This window comes from Labrus mixtus, chromosome 9, assembly GCF_963584025.1.
Source record: "Labrus mixtus chromosome 9, fLabMix1.1, whole genome shotgun sequence".
Classification (NCBI taxonomy): Eukaryota; Metazoa; Chordata; class Actinopteri; order Labriformes; family Labridae; genus Labrus; species Labrus mixtus.
The window spans coordinates 11160251-11185003 of NC_083620.1; the positions used below are offsets into that span (position 1 = coordinate 11160251).

At 39.5% G+C, this 24753-nt stretch overlaps 1 protein-coding gene across 2 annotated transcripts in view; it reads right to left on the bottom strand.

The window, feature by feature from the left end:
* The window catches only part of veph1 (ventricular zone expressed PH domain-containing 1), a 70523-nt gene that overhangs the window by 14267 nt on the left and 31503 nt on the right, over nucleotides 1–24753 (bottom strand). For both annotated transcript variants that reach the window (XM_061046246.1, XM_061046245.1), the window contains 8 exons: nucleotides 21955–22118; nucleotides 20432–20641; nucleotides 14786–15006; nucleotides 12701–12928; nucleotides 11753–12129; nucleotides 6994–7133; nucleotides 6610–6744; nucleotides 860–977 (listed from right to left, as the gene is read on the bottom strand). In XM_061046246.1, coding sequence (XP_060902229.1) covers nucleotides 860–977; nucleotides 6610–6744; nucleotides 6994–7133; nucleotides 11753–12129; nucleotides 12701–12928; nucleotides 14786–15006; nucleotides 20432–20641; nucleotides 21955–22118 — 1593 coding nt within the window. The remainder of the gene's footprint in view (nucleotides 1–859; nucleotides 978–6609; nucleotides 6745–6993; nucleotides 7134–11752; nucleotides 12130–12700; nucleotides 12929–14785; nucleotides 15007–20431; nucleotides 20642–21954; nucleotides 22119–24753) is intronic.

Here is a 24753-nt window from a genome sequence, read left to right on the forward strand (position 1 = left end):
CTCATCTTTCCTTTCTCTTGTAAGTTTGCTTTGTGCTAAATAATCACACAGTTTTTTATAAATGGTAAATGGACTTCTTGTATAGCGCTTTTCTAGTCTTCTGACAACTCAAAGCCCCGCATTTTGTTTTACCCTGCATGTCACACCTACCCATTCACACACTGATGGCAGAGGCTGCTATGTAAAGTGACCATCAGAAGTAACTAATCCCATATATACACATGCATACCCTGCCGATGCAGCAAGGGGACACATCAGACATGTTGCAGCAGGAGCTGAGGATCAAACCCCTGACCTTCTGGTTGAGAGACGACCGACTCTACAAACTGAACCACAACTGCACCATACATGTATCTCACTGCTTTTTACTGATGGTTACTGTCGGCTATACACCCTAAAATTTCTACCTCCTCGTACATATTACACCTACTTTTCTCTCTGCTTATAAATCATTTTTTATATTTGACTGTTTTGAGCTTTTAACCGAAATATTTATTTTATTCTTTTGATCCCCTTTTTACATACATTTACGTTAATTTGTTTTTGTTTTTCTGTTTTGTTTCTCAGTTAATGTCTGTACCTGTCTGGTATAGTGTCTGAATGACAATAACGGAATCTTGAAGCTTTATGCCTCGTCTTTTTTTCTATATAATTTTTTGGTCCTACATTTAATTTTAGTTACTCCTACTGAAGCTGTCTATCAATTTCAAATCCTTATCTGACTTTTCTCAGACGACTTATTGTTAACAATCTTCAACAACTTTCCATCCATCCAAACTTTACTATGTTGTAATCATTGTTATGTATACTTCGGCCTTTGTAGAACAGAGACATTTCGTGTGTGTGTGTGTGTGCGTACCTGTAGCCTTCTCAGGGTTGTTACACATAAAGCAGAGCCAACCTCCTTCTTCCTCACTGTATCCAAACAGGTCAAAGAAACGGACCTCCTCAAGCTGAATCTGGAGACTATCCAGGTCCTGAAGACAGAAGGAAAGAAAACAGAATACTTATTAGCTGTCCTGTCATACTGAAACTTTTGTGTTTCTTTTTTATAATTACATTATGGCTTTTTCACATGGAACATTTTGATATGTTATAGAAGAGAAAGCACAGGTGAAGGTAATATTATCACTGGATAAATTCCAAGAGCTGTCTCAGTTTCAGTGTCTTGGTATTGTGCATTCCTGCTCACACTGACTTGCTGAAGAAATCAGGGTCTTTATTTAGAGATAGTACGGTGGATAGAGTCAGAACTTGGGGCGGGAGAGAGTGGGGAATTAAATGCCTGAAAGGAGCCCCAGGTCGGATTTGAACCCTGGCTGCCCGATTAGAGGACTACAGTCTACATTGATGGGGCGTGCGCACTGACCAAAAGGCTACCGGCACCTCTAACTGCAGAGGTTTAACCAGTCCATAGCAATACACTTGTTAAAGCTACTGTCACAAGCATAAACACACATCAATAAACAGCTTTCAACTTTAAGAGGTACTTTACACTTGACATTACAGTTATAGACTGTACAGCTGTGTGAGTGAGCGTGTGTTTCAGTACAGAAAGCACCAGAATCCCTCATTTAATATCCCTAAAGACCCCCTGCACATGGTCGGAGTTATACTCTCTTAATATATATAAACACACTTCAGTGACACTTAAGCCCCTCCTGAGATAATACCTACCTAAATAAATATTTATCTAGTTTGGAGAGGAAAATAAAACAGGCATGTTCAAAGGGATGATGGATTACTGTCATCAGTCTCCTTGACAAACATACAGTTTTGTCCTGACTGTGTGTGTGCCTGTGTGAGTGTGCATTTTTGTGTTCATTTTGTATTAATGCCTGTTAAGCTAATCTCACCATAATGAATTCACAGCTTACATATCCTGACCACCAGCACAGCAGAATACTTAACTTCATCATTTCTCTGACCTCTCAACCTGCTGCATTCCCTTCATTTTTTTCTGATGATCCATTTAAGAACGGGAGACATATTTTTCTCACTAAGTTAGACTCAAATAAAATGCTCAGAGGGAGTTTGCTTGATAAAGTGTAAGGAAAGCAAGTAGCTGTACTGGCAGAGCTACTAGTGTGTTTGACATTGACCTGTTCTCCTTCAGTCCTTGATGTTAATGAGATATGATATAAATGGGAAAGCTGTTTTTTATCTGCGTATTCCCATTTGAACCACTGAAACCCAGACTAAAACTCACATTTTAAAAATACACGCGTACACAGCACTACATGCCATGTCAAAGTGCACACATGATCAAAGGAGTCACATTTAGACTCATCCATACATCAGAGTTTAACTTGTGTTGTTAAAACTTAAATAATTGAGGTCAAAGGGGGTTGCCTGCGGATACAGATAAACCAGGACCATGTGTGGCTGACAGAGTCAGACCATCTGTGGGTTTACATGAACATTAATATTCTGATATGAGGGGGCCGAGTGGCCTTCAGGAGAGACATGTTGTGCAACTGTGAGAAATCCTGGTTCTGAGTACTGGAACATCAAAGCACAGGCCGATGAAGTAACAAAAGGCAAGTAGGTCGGGGTGCGAGATGTTTACTCAACTCTTTGGGTCTACCCATCTTTGAGGTATTTTACTTCACCATTTCATCATTTATACTTGTAAAAACTCTCCTCTACACTTTAAAAGACAATATTTTTCTTTGTTTCATTATATTAATGTGACAGCTGAAATTATTCATTACTTTGTAAATTAGAATTCTTTATTTAAAAACATTCAGGAGATGAGATTAGTCCAAGGACTCGCGGTCCAAAGTCGCTTTTCTGCAATGATGCTTCCTTATCGAATAGAATAGGGGACATTTTTCCCCCAAATGACTGGATAATGTCTCATTTAAATATGCCCAACCATCACTGAAGCTCTGCAGCTTAATTAGTGGACACCCTGCGTGTGTTTTGTGAGTGTCTTGCACAGGTTTAGCAGGTGCAAAAGCAGAGCCACACCTTTTGTAAATAAAGCCTTGAGTATTTTGTTTTTATGTGAGTCTATTGGTTGTGAATGTTTTTATGTTGTTTGAGCCTCTAACCAAGAAGTAATTTTCTGTCACTATGTGATAGACAATACATTTTTTTTTTTAAATCTTGAATCTTTTTGTGCCAGGCTCCCCACAACGTAACACACTGCGTGCTGACAGGACACAATTCACAGACAAAGTAAGTTATATATGGCTTCAATGAGCTAGTGGAAAATGTTGCTGTTAACAATGACATAATTGGCAGCCAGGAAACATGCTGATGTGGAAAAGCATGACCCCATGTTTGATTTATCAGGATGAGAGGTGGATTCAATGAAGATGAAGAAACAATGGCTGGATGTAACTCTGAATATAATACTGCTGTCCTCATGTCACCCCCTTTACCCCTTCATTATGCCCCCTTTCGTCTTTGTTTTTGCACTTCCAGCCCTCCACCCCTCCCTCTACCTCTGTCTGTAGATCATTGTTATAATTTGATCAAGCTGTTAGATTGTGTTAAAACATGACTGCTGACTTCAGGCAGACGATGGGGCACTGCATTGACACAGGAAAATGGCTACATTCTTTTTTTTTCATTTCAAAATGTTTTTTTTAATTCAAATAAGCAACTATATGCTATATGCCCCCCCCCCCCCCCCCTTACCAGTCAAGTCGAACATTTATAACAGGATTGTAGGGTAATTGTGGCAGGGAAAAAGATGTTGAATAAAGCCTTGAAATATTGTTGTGTTAACATAAATGTGACAGACAGACTAATGGTTAGACACAAAGACCAAAGTGTGTAACAAGGGTTCACAAGCACCTTGGCAGTGCAAGAAGTGAACTGGCAACCCTCTGGCTCCCAAACCAAGTCCACACAGACTGAGCTACTGCCTTCCAGTATGGGATGGGATGAGAATCTAAAGAAGCTTTGTGGAGGTTTCCTGAATAGACTTAACCAGAGACGGAAAAAGAGAAAGTAAAATGGGAGGTGGAGGCAGGAAGAGTCGCAGAGAGGGGAGTGTAAGACAGGAGAAAGATGAGTGGATGAGAAGTGGGAGTTTTGTAAAGTGGAGTGGAGGCTATAAACATGACAAAGGCTCTAGCTAATTCGGTCTCTCTTGACATAATGAGCTTCTCATGTTTTCTTCTGCTCATACTATTTTCTCTTTTCCTTCCCTATCTTATTTTGGTCACTGCTTCACACCTTCTCTTTTTACTCAGCCTTTCTCCAACATCCTCTTCCTCCAACAAACTTTATCTCCACCAGAGTTGTATCAACAAACATTTTCACTCGTAGCCAAATACAGACAAAAGGTTAAACAATACTTGTTGAGTATCTTCTCTCGCAGGCTTCCCCTTCACCCCGTCTCCATTTATATCTATTGACTAGTCTTCTTTCTTTTCCTTTTTTTGTCACATCCTCTCAGAAAAAAAACCTTTAAAGTTTCTCTTCTACAACAAATTCTGTCTTTCCGTCATCACTCCACTTTTGTCTCCCTGTAACCCCAGTTTGGACTCATTCTGTGCTCTAAACCCAGTACCCTTTAATTATTGTTACTTTATATATCTCAGCCTTTGCCTCTTGAAAGTCTCACACTCATCCCTTTCATCCTTATCCCTGGTTTAGGTTTTGAAGCTCTTACATCCCTCCATCCCTCTATGTAGACTCACAACAGTTTTCTCTCTGTCATAAAATTACTCAACTGAGTTGTCAGAAGCCATACATAAATGCCTACCTTCCATCTCTTCCATCTCATGGAGTCCTGTAGTCTCCTATCAAGCCCCCCTGTGGGTGCAGACATAAATTGATAACCTCTTCTCTCTCATATATGTCTTTGGATTTTCTTGTCTCCCTCTACATGTGTTTTTGATTGGCTGACAGTGGCTGGAGTCGTAGCTCTATTAAGATGGAAAAGAAAGCAAATAGAAAATGCAGAGCATATGGATGGAGAAAAAGGCTGTGACCTTCTTCCTCTCTCTCTCTCTCTTGCTGTTAAATTGCATCCTCTTTCTCTGTGATTTATGGTATTCCCTAAAACATGGAGACTGAACCAATTTTACAGCCAAAAGAGATCTTGTAAGTCTATCACTCATTAAGTGAACTAAACCAGTCCACTGGTTTGGATTTGGGATGGGGAATATCAAAATGAGGCCTATTTATTTCACTAAAGCCCTTAAAAAAGATTAATCTGATCTGATAGTTTTGCAGCAGTAAAGCTACTGTTTTCTTTTACATTAGCTTAGCACTGGCTGCTGGTTCGGCTCCCAGGCCTAACTAGCTCCACCCCCAAGCATATAAAGTGTTTGTCTTCCACTGTTGCTTTATCAGTTTAACTCTGTACCCTGTATCTACTGAGCTTTTGTTCCAAGTGACATCTTAATTCTAATGAACTTTATGTTTTGGACTTTATAACTAAAGCTCTTTTTGAAAAGTTATACCTAATATCTGGAAGAAAAGCTACAGGGTAGCATGGTGACAGGTCTAGTGATAAAGTGTTGCAAGCAGTATAGTGTATATGATATGATGATGATATGATGTAAGTGAGAATAACAAAATTATCTTTTTAATTGTTTCCAAAAACCTGGACAGTATGGTAGTTGAAAACCAGGTCACATATATTTATATGCTGGTACCCAAGAAACAAAGCTTGAAAACTGGAACAATCCCAGATGCAAGATAAGATAACTGGCTTCTGGCTGGATAGATACAACAGTACAAATAAGTACAAATGTTAAAAAGATTGAACTATGGAGCGCTGGTTTAGGCCAGTCTCTGGAGGAAGCACCCCATGTACAGAGGCAAAGTGCTCTGTGCACTGGCTGCTGGTTCGACTCCCAGCCAGCTACCATTTGGTGCATGCCATCAACACTCTCTTTCCCCCATTTTTTTAATCTCTCTCCAGCATGCTATCTAATAAAGGCAAAAGGCCCACAAAAATAACCAAAAATAAATCAAAATGTTGAACTACTCTGAAAACAGCAGGAAGCCTTTATAAACTGGTGAGAGAGCAGATAAATCAACGATTTTACTGATTCAGTGAAGACTGGGAAGGCAGAGGTTTACAGCCTTTTTTTGAACACTTAAAAGTCACACAGCATGAGCTTTCCTGCCCTGAGTACTTTTTGTGTGCACGTGTGTGTTTTTGTGTTTATGAACATGTGTCCCTGGGTATGTACAGGCTCCATATGGAAACCATAGCTGGGCCATCTCATTGCAGCAACACATGAGTCGAGAAAGACAAACTACAGCTGTATTTTCTTTGTGGGTCTAATTGTTTCCCAGTGACCACTTAGCTTGTCACATTATGAGGGGCTGTGTGAGGAACACCAATCACATCCACGCACTTACACACAATGGTTCATAAAAACACACACATAGACACACATGATAAAGATGAGGAGTCAGTGTGAGCAGAGAGCTTGTATACAGAAGTGTCTATTGAGTGCATTCCATATTTAAACAAAGTGGATGTTTAACTCTGACACTTTCCCCTCCTTGAGTTTCTTTTTTTTTATCACTACTGATGACATCACCCCCTATGCTGGAGACAGATAGCTTTGAGCAGGAAGTACATGCACACAACACACACTACCCAGACTCACACACACTGTGGCCCAGTACCTTCCTGTGTGGGGTGGTATGCTGACTCATAGCCATGGGGAAGCTGTGAGCTCCTTTTAGCTGCGTCTTCTCCCAAAGAGAAACAAGTCTCTGGACACACTCGTCCCTGGAGCACAGAGGGACACTGGACTTACTCTGGTCAAAGAAGAGAGAAAGAAAAATTAAGTTAAGATTGGTAAAAAGACAAACAGTAGAACGGAAGATACTCTTGTCTTGAACTTTTACACAAATTCAAAGGGAAATTACGTGAGATACTGTGAAATTGTAATTTTAACAATGCTAATGAAGCTAACTGAATTCCTTGACCCAAGCTGCTTGATTAGTGATTATCAACCATTTACGTGCTAACACACTAAACTATGTGGTAACAGTTAAAAGCATCACCTGTAGATGTAGCAGCATGATGTGTATCCAAAGATGAGGCTGTCTGCTGGTCAGGTGGAAACAGGACTTAGTGTACAGACAGTAGTGGCCCTTAAGAGGACAGGAGAATGACAGCTTGGCGACACATCCTCGATTGGAATCTGTTTAAAAAAAAAAAAACGCGGGCACACAAAATATAAAAATGTTTAACAGATGCGTGAAAGTTACAAATGATTCATTCAGATTGAATGGATTCACAGAATACATTCAAATTCAGGATATGGATCGAAGTCTGTTCATGCCCTCCCCCACGTGTTTCTGTCTGACTCACACATATGGACTTGTGTAATCGTGAGAACATTTTTACAGAATTAATCGTAGCACGCAAGGACCCTGCATCTATAATCATGAAAATCACCCACAAACACGTCCCATGAACCCCCACCCTTCAGCCAAAGAGAAGATACCAGCACTGGTAAAAGAGGCTGTTTCTTGAAGAAAATAATGAAAGCAAAGATGATGGACAGTGTGTTCATTAAATCCAAGTTTAATACAAGTGACAAGAAAAACACAAACATGTCCCATGAACCCTCACATCTCAGCCAATGAGATGACACTAGCAAAGGGACAGGAGCTTATGTTCTTCTCATGAAAATCTTTGTTTAGGTAAAGAATTGTAACCAAGATTAACTATACTGGACCTACAATGGAGTCGTAATTGTTTGCCTGGAAACTACTCTATCCTAATATACCATGTGGATAAAATGTGGCACAAAATCCCCTGAAACATCCCTTTATATTTGATTATCTTTTTTCTTTTACAACTGGTCGGCATTAAGCATCTAGTTTAGCTGTTGGCCCATGCTTCCTTTTTTGCTAACCTAAACTATATTTACTGGCATTTCCCAGAATGTAAGAAATCCAACCAATCCCCTCAACCTGGAACTTTTTTCCACTCAGGAATTTGCAAAAACTCTTAAAACAATGATGGATAACTCAGAAAGTTTCAATATCAAAGTGAACTTGTCTATGCTGAAGGTGACTGCTGAAGGTCAAAGTCATTTACAGCCAAAACAACATTAATTAGTTAATATTCAAAAAATCTTTAAATCAAGAGAAGGCCTCTTTAAAAAATGTTTTTTAATTGATCTGTAAATTTTTAATCTGTCTCCTGTATGGAGGCAATACATCAATGAGTTGACACTGAGGGTGAAACAAAAAAAAAAGCATTTATATCGTGTCCCATTTATACTTTCACAGCCACTCTCGCACACTAAAGGCTGTATCGGGACCAACTTGGAGTTCAGTGTCTTTTCCAAGGACACCTCAACATGTAGCCTGCAGGAGCTGGGGCCAGGGATCAGATGGTTGACCTCCAGATTTGCGAACAACTAGCTTCTCCACTGCTCCACAGCAACATGTGCAAATGCACTCTGCTGTGTAATCCTCATCATCCCCCTGAGATGGGACGTCAGCAGCACATGTGTAGGCCAGCTAAGGCCTGATGACATCATCCATCTGAGACAACCTGTGACATCATACCCTAGGTACCTTTGGGTTGATTCTCATTAAGAGACTTAATACAATGAGGGAAAATTCAAAGCACCAATTACAGGATGAGGAATGAGTGTGTGTTTAACAAGTGTATATTTACATTCATTTTTGGATTTAATCAATTAACCCCAGGCCAAAGAAGGAGTTTGTTATTTTTTTCATGTTTTCTGTTTTAAGTGTGTGCATACATGTGTGTGTTTGTGTGTGTGTGTGTGTGTATCATATGACTCCTGGCTGCCTCTTAGTTAAAATGACATAAAGGCCAAGGGTGGAGCAATTACCTCCTCTCTCCTGTCCATCAAAATATCATCAACTCTTGTGTTGTGTTTGTGCTAAGTGTGTGTGTGTGTGTGTGTTTTGTATGTTCCCTTATGTTAAAATAACGTAGCTGAGTCCCCAAAGGTGCAGTTCAATCCTGCAGATGGCTCTGACAAAGGAATACAAAAAGGACTATACTGTCCAACTGCATATTTATACATCTAGGTATGTGTTTATTGTAAAGTGTGAAATGTAAATGATAACTGATGGAGCTTGTATATATGCTCAATGCATTTTATGGGTCCTACTTTGATGGCCCTAAAGTCCATTGGCTAAAGCCAGTAATTTGTGTGTTTCTGACCATATTTTGCTATTTATACGGCTCACAATCTGGATGCAGAACCAGGTGCAGAACGCAAAGAGGTTGGATTGCGGTCCCTTACATAGGTGTGTTTTAGGTGTAACATGATTCAAACAAATCAGAATGTCAGTTCTCACCTGCAAACTAGTGCATTGCTGTTTTCACAGCAGATTTGAGTTTTTATTCTGAGATAGGGAACTGAGGATCATTAAACTTCTTAACTTTCATTGTGCCCCTGAACACACACAGGACACTGTATGAAATATGATGATGTCTGATGGACGTTGTATTTCACTGAATTATTCCCACAACATCAGAAACGATCAGAAAGACACGGTTAATATTAACACATGAGGTATAAAAGTGTATCCTCAATTGTGATTACAATCTCCAGACACACTGACAGGATCAGACAGGATCTATGTTAACTAATGTTCTGTGTGCTCAAACATCAAATAAAGTTAGACTGTAAACATTCATTTACTTTTTTTCTCTGCTGTAATCCTCGACTGTATTCTCTAACGGGCGTGTAATGGACAGGGAACAGTTTTCTTTTAACATCTGCGGGCTTGATTAACAGTGACACTTGTGTGTTTCTGTGTGTATGAGACAGAACGTGTATTGATGCAAGAGCAATAGAGGAGTGTTTGGAAATAAACAGAAAAACAAGTGTCTAACTTTCTAATAGATCCTCTAAATACAGTATCAGGAACAGACTCTAGACTTATGACCGGGTTTTAGGTGGTCTAAGGCCTAGTCCATTTCTGTGTCCTAAAGATAGGAACGTGCCAGCTTTATGCTCGACCACACCTCATTTAAAAACAAACACAACCCTGCACGGGCATTAACGGGAGTTCAAGTTCAATGGTTATTCAAACAATGTGAGTGCTGGGTGTTAAAATGACAACTATTAGGAGGATAATAGGGCACACACCTGCACCGTGCGTTGTGCATACAATTGGGCCCTCGTCAAATATGCACCTCATATTTCAAATGGATTCCTGGATTTTTTATGTTGGTATTTTCTCAATGCAACTATATGATTTACATGACATGATTCTAAAATTGATCAAATCTGATTCTATACAGGAGAGATTAGAACAGACTCTGCTCAAAGACGGCAGCAAAGTCCTGAATCAAGAGAAGCAAATAGAACTGATGGATATAAAATAAGAACAAATCTCAAGACGTAAATGAAAATAAAAGATGAAATCACTGAACATGACAAGAATGACATGTTTACCACGTTTTAGAAAATGGATTAGATTAGTTTGAAAAAGTAAGAGGTTTCTCATTTCATTGTTTTTTTTTAACATGATCTGCTTGACCCTGTGGTTTCTAACCAGCACACACTGTTTGATCTTTAGCATAAATTCATGCGTGCACACACACAACTTTATACAACTAATTTATATTATATATATTTACTTCATGCTAACTACATATGTATGCGGATCATTCATCTGGTTCTACTTAAACTGACCACATTGAATTGATGTAACTGAATATAACGACCCTACCCACCTCAAAACAGTCCTCTGCCTCTATATGTTGATTAATTTTTCTGTTAAAACAAATTAGCTCCATGACATCGGACCCATAGAGTTTGGCTCACATGCGTTCTTTCAGTTTGGATTAAGAGCAGGTCAGCAACTCCATATGATCATAGATTTGGTAATACTCAGAGTCCTATCAACAGACCAAATCCAGCAATTGATCATGCTTAATGTATGTCCTGTGTAGTAAAAACCAGGGGATCTGTTCACAATATATAGAACACCCTTCAAGGCTTGTTGGCTAATATTAAACAGAAGTCTATCAATATTTTCCAGAGCGCTGCAACATGCTGATATAAATCATTTTATCCTGAAATTTTTAAGATGACACTATTATGATTCTGAACTACAAAGGTTCCACAACATTTCTGTTTGTTTTCAGCATTGTGAAGGCATATAATGACAACCATGGACATGGTACATGGGGACAAGGGCTTCAAACTAGTAGTTATAATTCTCTTTAGTTTTCAATGTCAAATAGGTTCTGGACTGAATTTTATCTGCTACCAAAATGTATGAATTTATAAGAATCACTTATTTTACTACAAAATGCAATCAGTTCGGACTGAAGTGTTAATGGAGGACACAGAAATGTATTCAAGAATGTAACTTGTACTGTTGAAGGACAAAATCCAGCTCATGTTACCTCTAGAGGGGATTAAAATCACTTGCAGCACATGCATTATTAAAATGACAGTACTTCCCCTGAAGACATTTATCCCTGTCTGATCGAGGCTCATGAGAAACTAATCATTCCTACTCAGAGTTGTGCAAAGCTGCATCTCGATACATAAGTGTGTATGTGAGATAAAGAGTGAGAATAAAAGGAGAGAGGGCAAAGGGAAGTGTATTCATACCACACCATTAATCACCCTAAGCCACCACGTCACATTGTAAACTCATTAAGGTTCACACACCCTGCTTCTGCATGAGTGTGCCTCCCTTTACTTCTCCACACACTGCATCAACCCAAACACTTTCATCAAATTATTTATGGTAATTTCCTCATAGAAAACATGCACTGACAAAGCTGTTCATCATGTTCACTAACCTTCTATCACACATTGCTCTGGTATGGGGATCTGCTGCACCATGTCTTTACAGAACTCCCTGATTGTCGCCATATTGTCTCTCAAATGGATGAAGAGTCTGTCGACTTCCCCCTGCTCCACCTTCTCTCTGGCCTTGTCTTTGCTTTGACCTTTCTCAGCCTCTTTGACCCCTCGGTCCACGGCAGCCGTGACAGGGATGGAGCCATCATCCATTGGCTTCCTCTCAGTGGGGGGGGCTTCCTGGTTTTCAAAAGGCAAATTCACCAATGTGTTGGAGAAGATGTTGTCTGGGCTTTGATCCACCCCCTCTCCGTCATCCCCGTTATCAGAGTTGATGGAGCGTGAGCGCACAGCGTGAAGGGCCAGGCTCTTTGACCTAGAGAGACCGTTACATAAAAACAGTGAGATCTGTACTCCTTAAACTAAAAGTATCTTCACTTTAGAACATGACATGAATTCTTCAAAGGCTATTCAGCATATGTGTAAATACAATTCTATAAGATGGTTATAGGTCAAACTAAGTCCTTTTAAGGCCAAAAATAGCTGAGCAGTTCTGCAACAGAAACATATGCCTGGCCTCAGTGATGAAACAGCACTGTCAAAAAGGATACTTGAATAGATATGTGTTTATTTTTTCAGCTCTGTGCCTGTGTGATGGATTTGAAACAATGACTATGTGGTTGACATCAACATCTGAAGACTCAAAAGGGTTACATGTCACCTGTTAAGCAACACTTACTACACAGTACCACAAATGTAGGACAGAGAAGACAAAAAAATGACAAGAAAAGCTAATGTAAGGGTCAGTTACAAGTCTTCTAATCAAATCACTGCTCTGGTTAGGCTACAAGAGGTTTAGCTCATTAATGATAACATTTGATTCTTCATATAATTGTTTCTATGCAGTCAGGGCACAGATACCTGTGCACTGTTACAAATGAACCTACCTGTTGAATCTCATCTCTCGTCTCTCCTCCCTGACGGCTTGGCTCAGGCTGTAGCGTCGCTGGGCTGGCAGAGAGTCTCCATCAGCCTCCTCCTCTCCCCTATCCTGCTCCACCATTTTCTCCTCGAAGGCTTGGATCTTCACCTGCAGATGCTGCTCTGACCTTCCTCCCCCTCCTCCTCCCACTGGAAGAGATGCACAGGGTGACAGCAGGCACACCTCGTCCACCCTGTAAAAAATACATGAAGAGGGCAAAGGGTTGGATTGCACGTGAGATGGAGCTGGACAGAGAAATTTGGACGGCGATCTCGCTCTCCACCAACATCCCTCACTCTCTTGCTAGCTGGTCTGTAATTCTCACTTCCCCACAATGACTGGCTCTCTGTTTTTCTCCACCATGTGCCTCCTTCTAACACGGTTTTGTTGGCCACATTTCACCTTCTCCCCTCTCTTGTGCTTTGTTTTCACTGCCTGTTGCTTTGAGGCCTGTCTCCTCTCTTTTGAACCCTCACTCAAACTAATTATTCCCTTCAGTTCTCTCACTCTCTTCCTTTCTGTCTCTATTTTTATTCCTACAAGTGGCCTTTGTATCTTTAATTAACAGTCCACTTTGTTGAAAGAGGACTTCATACTGCACGTTTGTGGTTTTTCTTCTGTCGACACCCCCTTGCTCTCTAACAAACCAACCTTGCTCTGTCAATCTGTCGTTCCCGCAATCTTTTTTCCACAAGACCCCAAGCAAAGTGTTTGGAAGCCTCCGATCCTGCACACAATGTTCTTATTTTGGAGAGGGCTGTGCGTGTCAATCCCTCACTGCAGCCAGATGAATCCCATTCAACTCGTGCACATCAAGACATAAACATACACACTTTTAGTGACTTCCATTCCTTATAAAAACAGTAAAAAGTTTTCAGATGATATTCCTGCATATAAGAAACATTTTAGTGATCAGTGACTGGAGTTGATAAAAACCCATATTATTTAGTACCACAAATCAGATGCATCTGTGGGTTCAAACTCTTTGCTCTGTGCAAGAAAGGTTTTGTTGTTATGTTTCAAAACTCTTGACTATCTCTGTGACACACACATAGCTCATCCCATTTTTGGAACAGGATCAGTATTTTTATTCAACTGAAACAGATACTTCATTAGCAGTTTTGAGAGACTAACATTTCGGAAATTGCTTCATAACAACTGTGTGTGGTTTGATATATCTGATTGGAGTAGGCCTTGCAAGATAAGCTCCCAACCCCATAGTAAATCAACATTGTTTAATACTCATATGGGAAATTCATGCAGGACTAAATCAGTCCCATTAACAAGCAAGTTAAGAAAAATACAAAATAAAGTGCCCTTTTTATATCTTACCTACTTTCTCTCATAAATTCTTGAGAAAAAGTGGAAACTATAGAGTCCACTGCTGCACTGAGACAGCACTGGTGTTACAAGTTACAAATGATCTGATAATTGCTTTGGACAGTTACTTCCCTTTTAAATCTTAGTGCTGTATCATAGACTGTAAATATTAATTGACAAAGCCCGAGTGACATCAGCAGTGTTGCAGGGGGCTTTGGAGTCTCTGAATTGATGGCTGTCGCTAAGCTGGAAATGCTGTCTCAAGCTAATTTTCAGTCAACCTCATGACAGGCTGAGAGCTGGAGCTGAGGAGGGTTTTAAGCTTCTTGACAAACTGTTATATCGCACTCACCTGTCAATCAGGTCAGCTACGTGCCCTTGTGACCAACACTTATCCTTCATGCAATCTAAACGGATGAGTTATCAAAACTTTAAACCCCCCGTACTGTGTGAGCTGATCGAGTCATGAGCTAATCGGACCTATTTCCTATTTTGAAACCAGGCTGTAAATATATGAATTTCTGCTGTAAATGTGTGTTAATGGGGTGTGTATATGACTTCCAGTGCAGTTTCTGCCTGTTCAAAAGAAGATTTTTTGAACAGTTTTTGGTTTTGGAAAGTTTAACATTTTGCAAAATATCCTTATTATGCTTCTTAACAGGAGTTAGAAGAGAGGATTCATAAAAGTGTCATGCCTTATTGTAACTAATTAATCCATAAGTCTTCAAACCGGCATTGGGTGTCGGTGCTCTCCTCGAGTTTCCTCCCCAACAGTCGGGCTATAGCAGTGAACGAGTTGCTCATCCTGTAGAGGTCTTTGCCACAGCCTCCCAGTACAGAAGGATAGCGGTCCGTCAGAGCTCGGATCTCCAGCAGCAGAGTGTGGTGAATGCTATGCTCCATGCTGCCCAGTAGGGACACCAGGTAAACCAATGAGCTGTGAGCGTGAGTCTGGAGACAACAGGTGAGCAGAGGGAGATGTAAATAAGGAAACAAATGAAGACATAATATTATTTCAAACAGTTTGTTCTATTGTACAAATACATTCAGTTTAATGTTGTGGTTGTTATGGAGTGTACTGCATGTGACTAACAATATGACCAGTGTTGTGTTATAATATACCTTGAAGGAATTGATTGACTTAATGTGTTTTTATAAGTAAACAGTGACCTTTATCAAACTTAACATACATTTGTTTTACATTGTAACTTATTATGTTAAGACACAAAAAATGTAAATATTAATATAAACACAAGCAGTATGCACTCAGCTTTTCCCAAAGGGCTTCACTTTTCCATCTGGTTTTGTAATATCTACTAAATAAACACATATTGTTATTTTCAGCCACTCTTTTTGTAAACTGTATCCAGAGCCGAAATAGCTCATTTGTGGAAGATCTGGAGGTCTCTGGCTCCAAATCTCATCTTTTTTTTTTCACAACCCTAATGACTTACTTAAAAAAATTAAAAACCTTATGTCATGTGAATTTGTTGTACTCTCAAACAACTTTTCAAACAAAGAGGCAGCTGTGGCTCAGTGTGATTTGTGTCTCAAGAGGAAAAGGTGAGACACAACTCCTCATGCAGTCAAGTGTTGAAGTGTGCTTGGCCAAGACACCGAAACCCTAAATAGCTCTCGCTGTTAAGCTGACGGCGCTGGCAGTTTGACTCTTTTCGTAGCAGTCTCTGCCATCAGTGTGCGACTGTGGTGTGAATGGGTGATTGTGACATGTGGTGTAAAATCACTTTAAGTAGTCAGAAGACTAGAAAAGCACTATCAAAGTCTATTGAACATGTACTAATTCCGTTCATATACTGTTTTGGATCCATTTTTTTAATGTAAATGCCATAAAAAACAAATGATATTCTATTTGAGGTCTTATCCTCACCCATTTTGGATTACCCTTTAACCAAAAAGACACGTTTATGAGTGTTGTCGACCAGTTAACACAGAAATCATTGTGACAACAGATGAACAAGGTGTTTAAAGGTAGAACCAAGGCAGATAAAAACAACAACAAATGCTTGTAAAGCCTCACACTCTTTGGACTGACAGAAGAACACAAGACATCCATGTCCTCCTTTGACTCAGAGACATGATGGTTATTCTATGTGTGGAGCATAATGCAGACATAGCTTCCTGTGCTTAAAGACTTTAAGCACATCTTGTAACGATCACACAAGAATGCATTTTACTGCACAGTGTGGGCATGTTTCACTAGCTACACTTCCTTGTGAATCTTTTGAATTTATTCGTGGATGCCTGAACTACCATAAAAGGCAGGACTCGACTCAGCTAGAAACCCCATGTCAGGTATGTATTTAGGACTTTGTGAAGTCTTAGACATAAATAAAAGGCAAGCTTGCCTGGAGCACGGTTTGCAGGTAGCAAGAGTTCACTAAGATGTGCACTAGTGAACTACGACTGTTTTGTAGTTATCGGTTTTATTGCTGAGACAATTTTTACTTTGTAAGGACTCACTACAATATATCCAACCACTACAGCATGATTAGAACTTGCAACATTGACACTTTGAAAGTGAGACATTTAACAGTTCTTCTATTAGAAACCTGCCAGGTCATATGATGCCTTTGTTCGTGTTTAATTGTGCCGAAAAACACTTGGCTATGAATTGATGTCCTGAATACAACTCTGGTTTTACTCCAAATTATATCTTATATCTTAATTATACATTTTCATGATCTCCAAAAAATGATGGCATGGGAACAGATATAACTCAAAGGTGCAGATCTGAAAGGTGAGTCAGAGAAAAAAATAAAAAAAAAGAGATCCTTTTTCTGCCTTGTCTTCCAAAACACAAACACAGAAACACAACTTGGCTCGTGCATTTCTATCACTTGATTATCTTAATAACGGAAAATGCTGGGAGTCAAACTCCTCTGGCAGTAGCAAATGTTTGTGTGCAAGAAAAATATCTGTTGAACTTATATTAAATATCGAATGACTCACCTACAATTAAAGAAAAGGAAACCACTTCATTACTCCAGTAACTGGCTAGTTCACTTCTGCTCACTGACCTGTTGTTTTTTCTTCTTCCCTTGTTTGCTTGGTCGCTTAGTTTCTCCTGATTGCAGATCAGATTTCTGATCTCCCTGCTTCCTCTGGAACTACAGTCTGGCACACAACTCTCTTTAAAAAGTCTCCTGGAGAAACCACTGTGTGCCTGAACGTGTGTGTTGTTCCCCAGGGTGCATTCATTATTTCCGGCAACTACTACATATAGGTTTACATGAATGTGTCCTGAGGGAGAGTTGATTTAAACCTTGTTATATATCACACAATGTTAACGAATACAGGACGAGCATACATCCATCAAAAATGAATCAAAGTATTCCTGTCAATTCAAATATTTGTTTAACTACAAATAGTATGTCATTATATCCAGCTGTTTGTAAAACTAGTGTATTTGCTGCACCAGGGGCATAAAACATGTTATTCCTGGAGTTATGATCACTCTCCACACCAGTGGCCTGTTCACTTTTAAAATGACCCATTAGGATATCATATTCTGCCTCCATGCCAGCTATTCATGATCATTTTAGCATGTAATGCTTCAAAGCAAAGTTAACTTTGGACCCTTGTCTAAGTTTCAACAGTTTTATGAGCTTTGAGCAAAGAGACTCAAATTGTTATTTGGAAGTTTTTATAGACCATAAGAGAAAAAAATCGATCCAGTATTTTGTGAAATAATAACCATCTCCGACCCCTTGAGATGGCCTTCACCTCTGTTTTGGGAACTATTGCTTTAAACATGCTGCTGTGTTTTTAACCACTGCTTGAAAACCCTTCTCTAAATATTCATTTTGTGTATTACATTATGTTTTATAGCATGTATAAAGAAATAAACAAACTCCTGGTTGATACAGTCACACTACAACAGCCTGGAATTTGTTTACTTAAGACTTCTTGTGATGTACATTTAGTACAGCTGATTAACGGTGGCGAGAGCGTCATGATATTAAGAAGCTGTGCAGATGTTTTGTCCATATAATTAACAGACAAAGAGAAGGAAATAATAAAAAAAGACTAAAGTGCTGAGCGAGACCAAAACTAATTTCAGTCTTTCAAAACGTCTTTCATAAAGGGCATTGACGCCCAACAAAATTCAGAATTTTCTCAAACTGAAAAAATGTATTACAAGACTTTTGGGTTTGACTCCATAAAGGGAACAGGGGTTTGTTTCTCCGAATGTTTGATTAATATGATGATGTATACTGATCTAACAGGCAATAAGTCCAGAAACATAATATAGAGGAATTCCCGTTGAGGGGTAAAAGAAGCCAGATAGTGAGTTGTGCAATCCTGTTTCCATTAGGTAGAAGTGTGTGTGTTCATGTGTGTGTGAGCGTGTGTGGGGCACAAACATGAAACCCACAGGAGGTACTCTCCACTGCCATCACCAGGAGGCCTCTGTGGAGGCATTTCCCAGAAAACACGGGTCATTTTCCAAATGGTTTCAATGTGAAGAAAGACAGTGCAGTGAGGTCTGAACAACTATGTGTGTGTGTTTGTGTGTGCTTGTGTCGTCTCTGAAGCTGAGTCGGCAGGTTCTGCGACATGAAGATTGAGGCCTTCAGAGAAAAAGGTTGCCTTGGGGCAGTTTAGAAAACTTTATTATAGTTTCCAGCACCATCACATGTGTCAGCGTGTGTGTTTGGTTTGTGTATGTGTGTAGTGTGTGTATCTGAAGGGGCATGCATCATCTGAAGACTGTCATGCCATAGTTTTCCCTTTCCCTAATTCCCCTTAATTGAGGTAAACCCTCCTTAAAAGGTCCCAGAGGAAAAGATAGAGTGGGAGCTGCCTGCTGTCACCATCATCACTCTGCATACACACATTACACACTGCAAATATGTGACATCATCTTTACACAGTGTTGCGTGGGCGATCATGGATTACTAAGTATTCATGCTCAATACAAGTTTTTTATTATTTTGCTTTAAAAAGTCTATATCTACCTAAGGCAACTAAAGATGGCAGTGCTTTAAATGTGCTTGGACACTGGAAACAGTGCTGAGTTTGTTCAAGGACGAGCTATGTAACAAGTGACATTCCACTGTGTGAGTGTGACAGCCTACATCATAGCCTCCCTCTGCGGCCCATCAGTCGGCAGAAATGGCCTCTTATATTCACTCCAATAGCTTATCTAACTAACCTGCAATTAACAGCTCAAGTGTTTCTGTTGAGGGGCCAAATCACTGCCAGCTAATGGCTAAAACACTGTTAAAGAAATCAATTAGAGGCAAATGAGCAGCCAATCCTGAGGTCAGCCAAGTGTTTAACCCATGGGTCAGCCAAAAGGAGACACATGGACTACTTTAGCCCACCCTGACAAAATCAAAGACACTTGAAGTCTTCAAAAAAAAAGGTAACAGTAGAAGTAAAAAAAAAAGAAACTATAAGAAATGAATACCTAAGCTAACAAATACATGGAAATAGTTTTAAACAAGTCAAGGCAGGAAGTTCACTCATACAAGTAAAGATCAGATGAAAATGAGAACATATTTCCCCGTCAGTTATATATTAAGCACTTATAAGTTATCTTATGCTTGCACCATTAGGCTTTAGCAAACAGATATGCCTCTTGACTGATCCCTCAAATAAGATTTTCCTCAACCGATGAGGATAGCATAGATCATGTGTATGTGTAGGACAGATGCTCCAATTAGACATTGATGTAAGTGTTAGACAGCAGAGAAAACCTGAGGACCGGCCCATCCTGTCCAGTGTTTAACTGTGTGTGATAATCTTGGCAGGAAAACAGAGAGGAAGTCATGTGAGAGTGGAGCCGATTCCTATCCACATAGAAATAATCACTCCTTCCTGTTTTGGTGTGTTTGTCTGTTTGTTAGAGAGATAGGAATTACCAACAGACAAAGCAGACTTCAGGTGCTTTGATAGTTTAATTCCCATGCCATTATTTTTTAAATGGTTAATGTATTTTTTCTTGTTACGTTTATTAGCCAAACACAAAAACTTTTCCTGCAGAAAATGTCTTACATACACCAGTTGAACATGATTATTTAAAAAAGTAAGAAGTTAAGATGCACATTTATACTTTCCCTTTTATTCAATTTTCCTCAACATGAACGTTGAAACAATCAATCAATTGTTTCTGTACTTCTTTGGTAACACACTACACTATTTTATTTTAAATAAAATGGGGGCAGACAGTCAGAAAGCTTAACTTTGAATACACATTATAAACAACTAATGTGTATGCAAGTGCATCTTAATCTCTGTGCTTCTTCAACACAAACTTCCTTTAATCATAATATGGAAATCATTGCTGCAAATTATCGAGCCCTTGTTAATTTGTGTGTGTGAGTGAATGAGTGTGCGCGCATTTTTGTACCTCACTTATGATACCCACAGCACCATGGATTTTGGCCACATGACCCAGCAGAGCAGGGTATTGCTGTCCCAAAATCCTTAGTGTTGGCAAAAAGCTGACCAGTGAGGAAGGGCTGGCCTGTGACACGTCCACAAGCGCACCAAGCAGGGCCTCAGTAAAGGATTCGTCTTCTAGGTAACTGACTAATGCAGGCACCTGAGGGCTCAACATCTGAAGGAGTAAGAAGAAACAAAGATCGAGAGGGAGAAGAAGGTTAAAGTGTTATTCATTATTTCGGATCAAAGCAGTAACCCTGTCAGCACTTAGAAACAGTAACCACCACAGAGGGGCTCGATGTGTCCTTAATGAAGGCTGACGGTAAGAGGAGAGACCTTGGAGCGGGATGAAGGGACTGGTGACCAATAATAAACAAAAGCTTAACTGTAGGACTGTTTGGACACACTGAGTGAATGAACAGTTCCTCCTCATTAACTGGACTGCACGAGACAGGATCAGACTAACAATGCCAAACATTTTCATCCCTCCCGCTGCTTCTTAACAAGTCTGAATAATCACACAAGTTATGCAATTTCAGACTTTCATTTTTTATCTTTTCCATAGTTAGTCACTTCCAGTCAGTTGATGTTGGGATGCCGGTTCTTTGGTACAATCACAACAGAAATATTTTATGTGTCTGTGTGGGGGGTGGATACCAGAATAACTCCAGATGGCTGGTTTCGTCTCCCCAGTGCTTTACATGTGAGTGAGCCTGTCCATGTTTCAGCGAAAAGTGCTCTGTTTGCTGCTATGAGGTACTTTCCCCTCATGTTAAACATCAGGAGCTCGGCTCCAAAATAGGCAGGATTAAGAGAATTCCTACTGAGAAATGTTTACTCCACATTCACTGCCCTATTTCTTCACTTCTAACTACGTTCCAGTGGCTTTTTTCTGGCATGTCCAAATGAGCTCATTACACGGAATGGCCCAGTTGATCGGTTATTGGTCTGATTAAACTTGACTCATAGGCAAATGTTACCAAAAAGAGCAACACACATACTTAATTTTATAGCAAAGTCAAGATAAATAAAGGATTTGTTTGGATTGTTGGGTTGTGCTTTTATTTCATAAAACCTCACAGTCTAATCGAATACAACTACCTAATTTTTTTTTAAATCTTCAATGTAAAGCACATTGAGCTTACCTGTAATGAAATGTGCTTCATAAATAAACTTCTATTCTATTCTTAAATGAAATAATACTATATAAATGGAGCAGAGGATACTTCCTTAAGGTGTTACGAGTCCATAATTTCTTCACTATTCCAAAGCTGAAAAACAAAAACTAAAAACTTTTTTTAAAATATGATGCATATCATTTGAAGACAAGTTGTTGGCAAAGTGACCATGGTAAAAGTGCAATTAATTCAATTTGCATATGTGGCTTTAAAAAAAGGCTATGAAAGTGTCATCGATAGTTTGATTCTTCTAGAGTGCATTGTTCTTTCATTCTGAAAATAAGACATTAAAGACAACACCAACACTCACAAGTGGATGTTGTTCGGCAACAAGTTGAAGCAGTCTAATCAGGTGTTGCTGCTCTGGGGACTCCAGCTGTGACATCATCGCAGTGAGGTTTCCTAGGTGACAGTGGATGGTATCTGGTTGTCTGGGGTAGACTGAGGGGAGCACTCGTAACAGCATGTGGTTACCTGCCAGAGAGAGACAATGATTGGTTTGTAGTAAGCCTCATAGTTAAAGCTGACACTAAAACCCTTTTCATACATACGGAAATCTCCTGAAAAACTCTGGAGATTTGGCTACCGGGAGGGACTTTTGTCTATGTGTGAACGCAAACAGCCGCATTTTTCGTGCAGACTTTACCCAGAGTTTCTCCGGCCAGACCCCTAGTATTTTATCAGCAGAAAGTCTGAGTGAGCTGATGTCTGAACGCGGCAGCATATACACCGGAGATTTCAACTCGAGCTCACCTCAAGCCAATGGGAAGAGAATGACGTTTATATAGTGACCAGCTAAAGTGTCTGCCCGCGACCACTACGATCTCCATGCACGTAATTAAACGGCTGCATTATGTTTTCTGTTCGTCAGTATGTTGTTCTCCTCTCTTTTGTGGATGTTGTCATTGAATTACACATAGCTTTGATATAAAGGCAAATATTCTCATTATAACGTTGTGTAGCGGACTCTGTTGCTACAGCCGCTACTTCCGTGTTGTTTATTTACGTCACGTCTTACCTCAGGAAATCCCCCGATCCCCCCACCCCTCTGACAGGGATAGTCCCCCGCTGTGAGGAGCATATGTGAACGGCTAGGTCGGGAGAATGTGAAAACGGCTTATGCCAACACAACAGTATACATGTGTTTATGATACTGGTGATCAAAGAGGTTCACTTTGGAAAACATTATTTAGAAAGAGAAAGAGAACAATGATTCATGGTACAGGGATATCACAAGAATTATTAAAGTCAACAGTCATGTAAAATATATATATTATTAACATTTGGATCCATTTTGCTGTACTTCTATAAACAGTTCATTTTATCCACTTTACATGACGGCTCTTTGTAGTTAATGTATTAACCATACTCTTAAGTAGATACATTTTCTACATTTGCTCATGCCGTTTAATCCAACAGTCCTAAAATAAACCCTGGGGCATGAGCGTCATTATGTTTAGTTTAGTTGAAAATGTTTTCGAGAGTTGTTGGGTCAAATAAATACACTTTTTGGAGGCTGCAATTTGTGGTGCTGTTGAATCAATTTGTCCTTCGCCGACATGTGTTTCTAATGTGTTGTCCCGTCCAATTATATTAATCATGACTATAGGTTGAATAAGCATTTTTTCTCTCTGTTTAATGCGATACAGACAACAACAGCAACACTAAACTTTAAAGCCAAGTAATCTAATAAGCTTGGGTATATTGAACATAAACAATGGCTGAGTGGTTAGGGCGCACGTCCTATGTACAGAGGTTGTAGTCCTTGAAGCGGGCGGCCTGGGTTCAAATCCAAACTGTGGCTCCTTTCCCACATGTCATTCCCCACTCTCTCTGTCCCTAATTTCACACTCTATCCACTATCCTGTCTCTACAATAAAGGCACAAAAAGCCCCCCAAAAAACGTAAACAAAGAAACATAAACACACAATCACACCATATCGTTGATTAATCTATTTTGGTTTTCAGTTACATGAGTGCTTTCAGAATCACAATCAGATGAATACACAGAAAAATGGCTAACTTGTTCTTGTTGATAAATGTGGTAAACATGACGAGTACATGAGGGGAAAATGTATTGGCTTCCCTGAGGTCCAAATGGGAGAATGCTTTTCAATTCACTAGCAACTTCTGCTTAGAAATTGATTACCTTGGTGTTAATCAGTGAGCTGTGGAAACTATTTTGTTACTGTATACCTTATATTTCATGACAGTTAACTTCAGGACAATAGTTGCATAACAGTGAAAATAACTGATGGCACCAAGACTATGAAAAGACAGAGGCTTTATGAAACTGTCATTTTTTAAAAACTGTTTTTGTTGTATCTTTGGGAAGAACATGCATAATTGCTTTTGTTGTCCTCAGAAATGACACATTACCCCCTCTCACAAGACAACATATGTATAAATGATGTCCTCCATTTGTTGGGTGAAATCATGGAAATGCATTTAATAAGAAAGTCAGTGCTGACGCATGACTGGACACAATGGCATTCTATAAATCTACAGACAGAAAACCAACGGCGTTACCCAACAGCCTTTGACTCATGCATAGAACAGCTTAAAGTGATTCATATATCTAAACAAAGACTCTTTTTCATAAATGATAGCTTCATGGTGACTAAGATGTTCAACCATTCACTTTTGTGTCCTAGGAGGCAAACCCCAGACAAGAGATTGTACACTTGATGTAACATTTTGATGTTTGTGGGCACAATTACCACTATGATGCATGCTTACATTTGTGTATCCACTTATTTGCCAGGAAAAACTGATGGAAAAGTCATTTGTTTTGCATGTATTTGGTTATAACCTCAAGTAGCTGACAGTGAAAATTTAGCCTGACGATCACACTTTTCTAAAAGTTAAGTGATCAGTTATATGGCAGTGTGTGAACTAAATCTCTGAATCAATCCATCCATGTCTATTGCAAAAGGAATCTTTCCAAAAATTACACATATACTCTGTCCGAACCAAAGTGAAGGACTAAAAATCCAAAAGCCAACACCTCAATAGACAGATACACACCACTAGATTTTAATTCATTTAACAACATGAATGCTTTACATTTGGATCTTAAATCAAAAATTAGATGTATTTTCTAAACAGT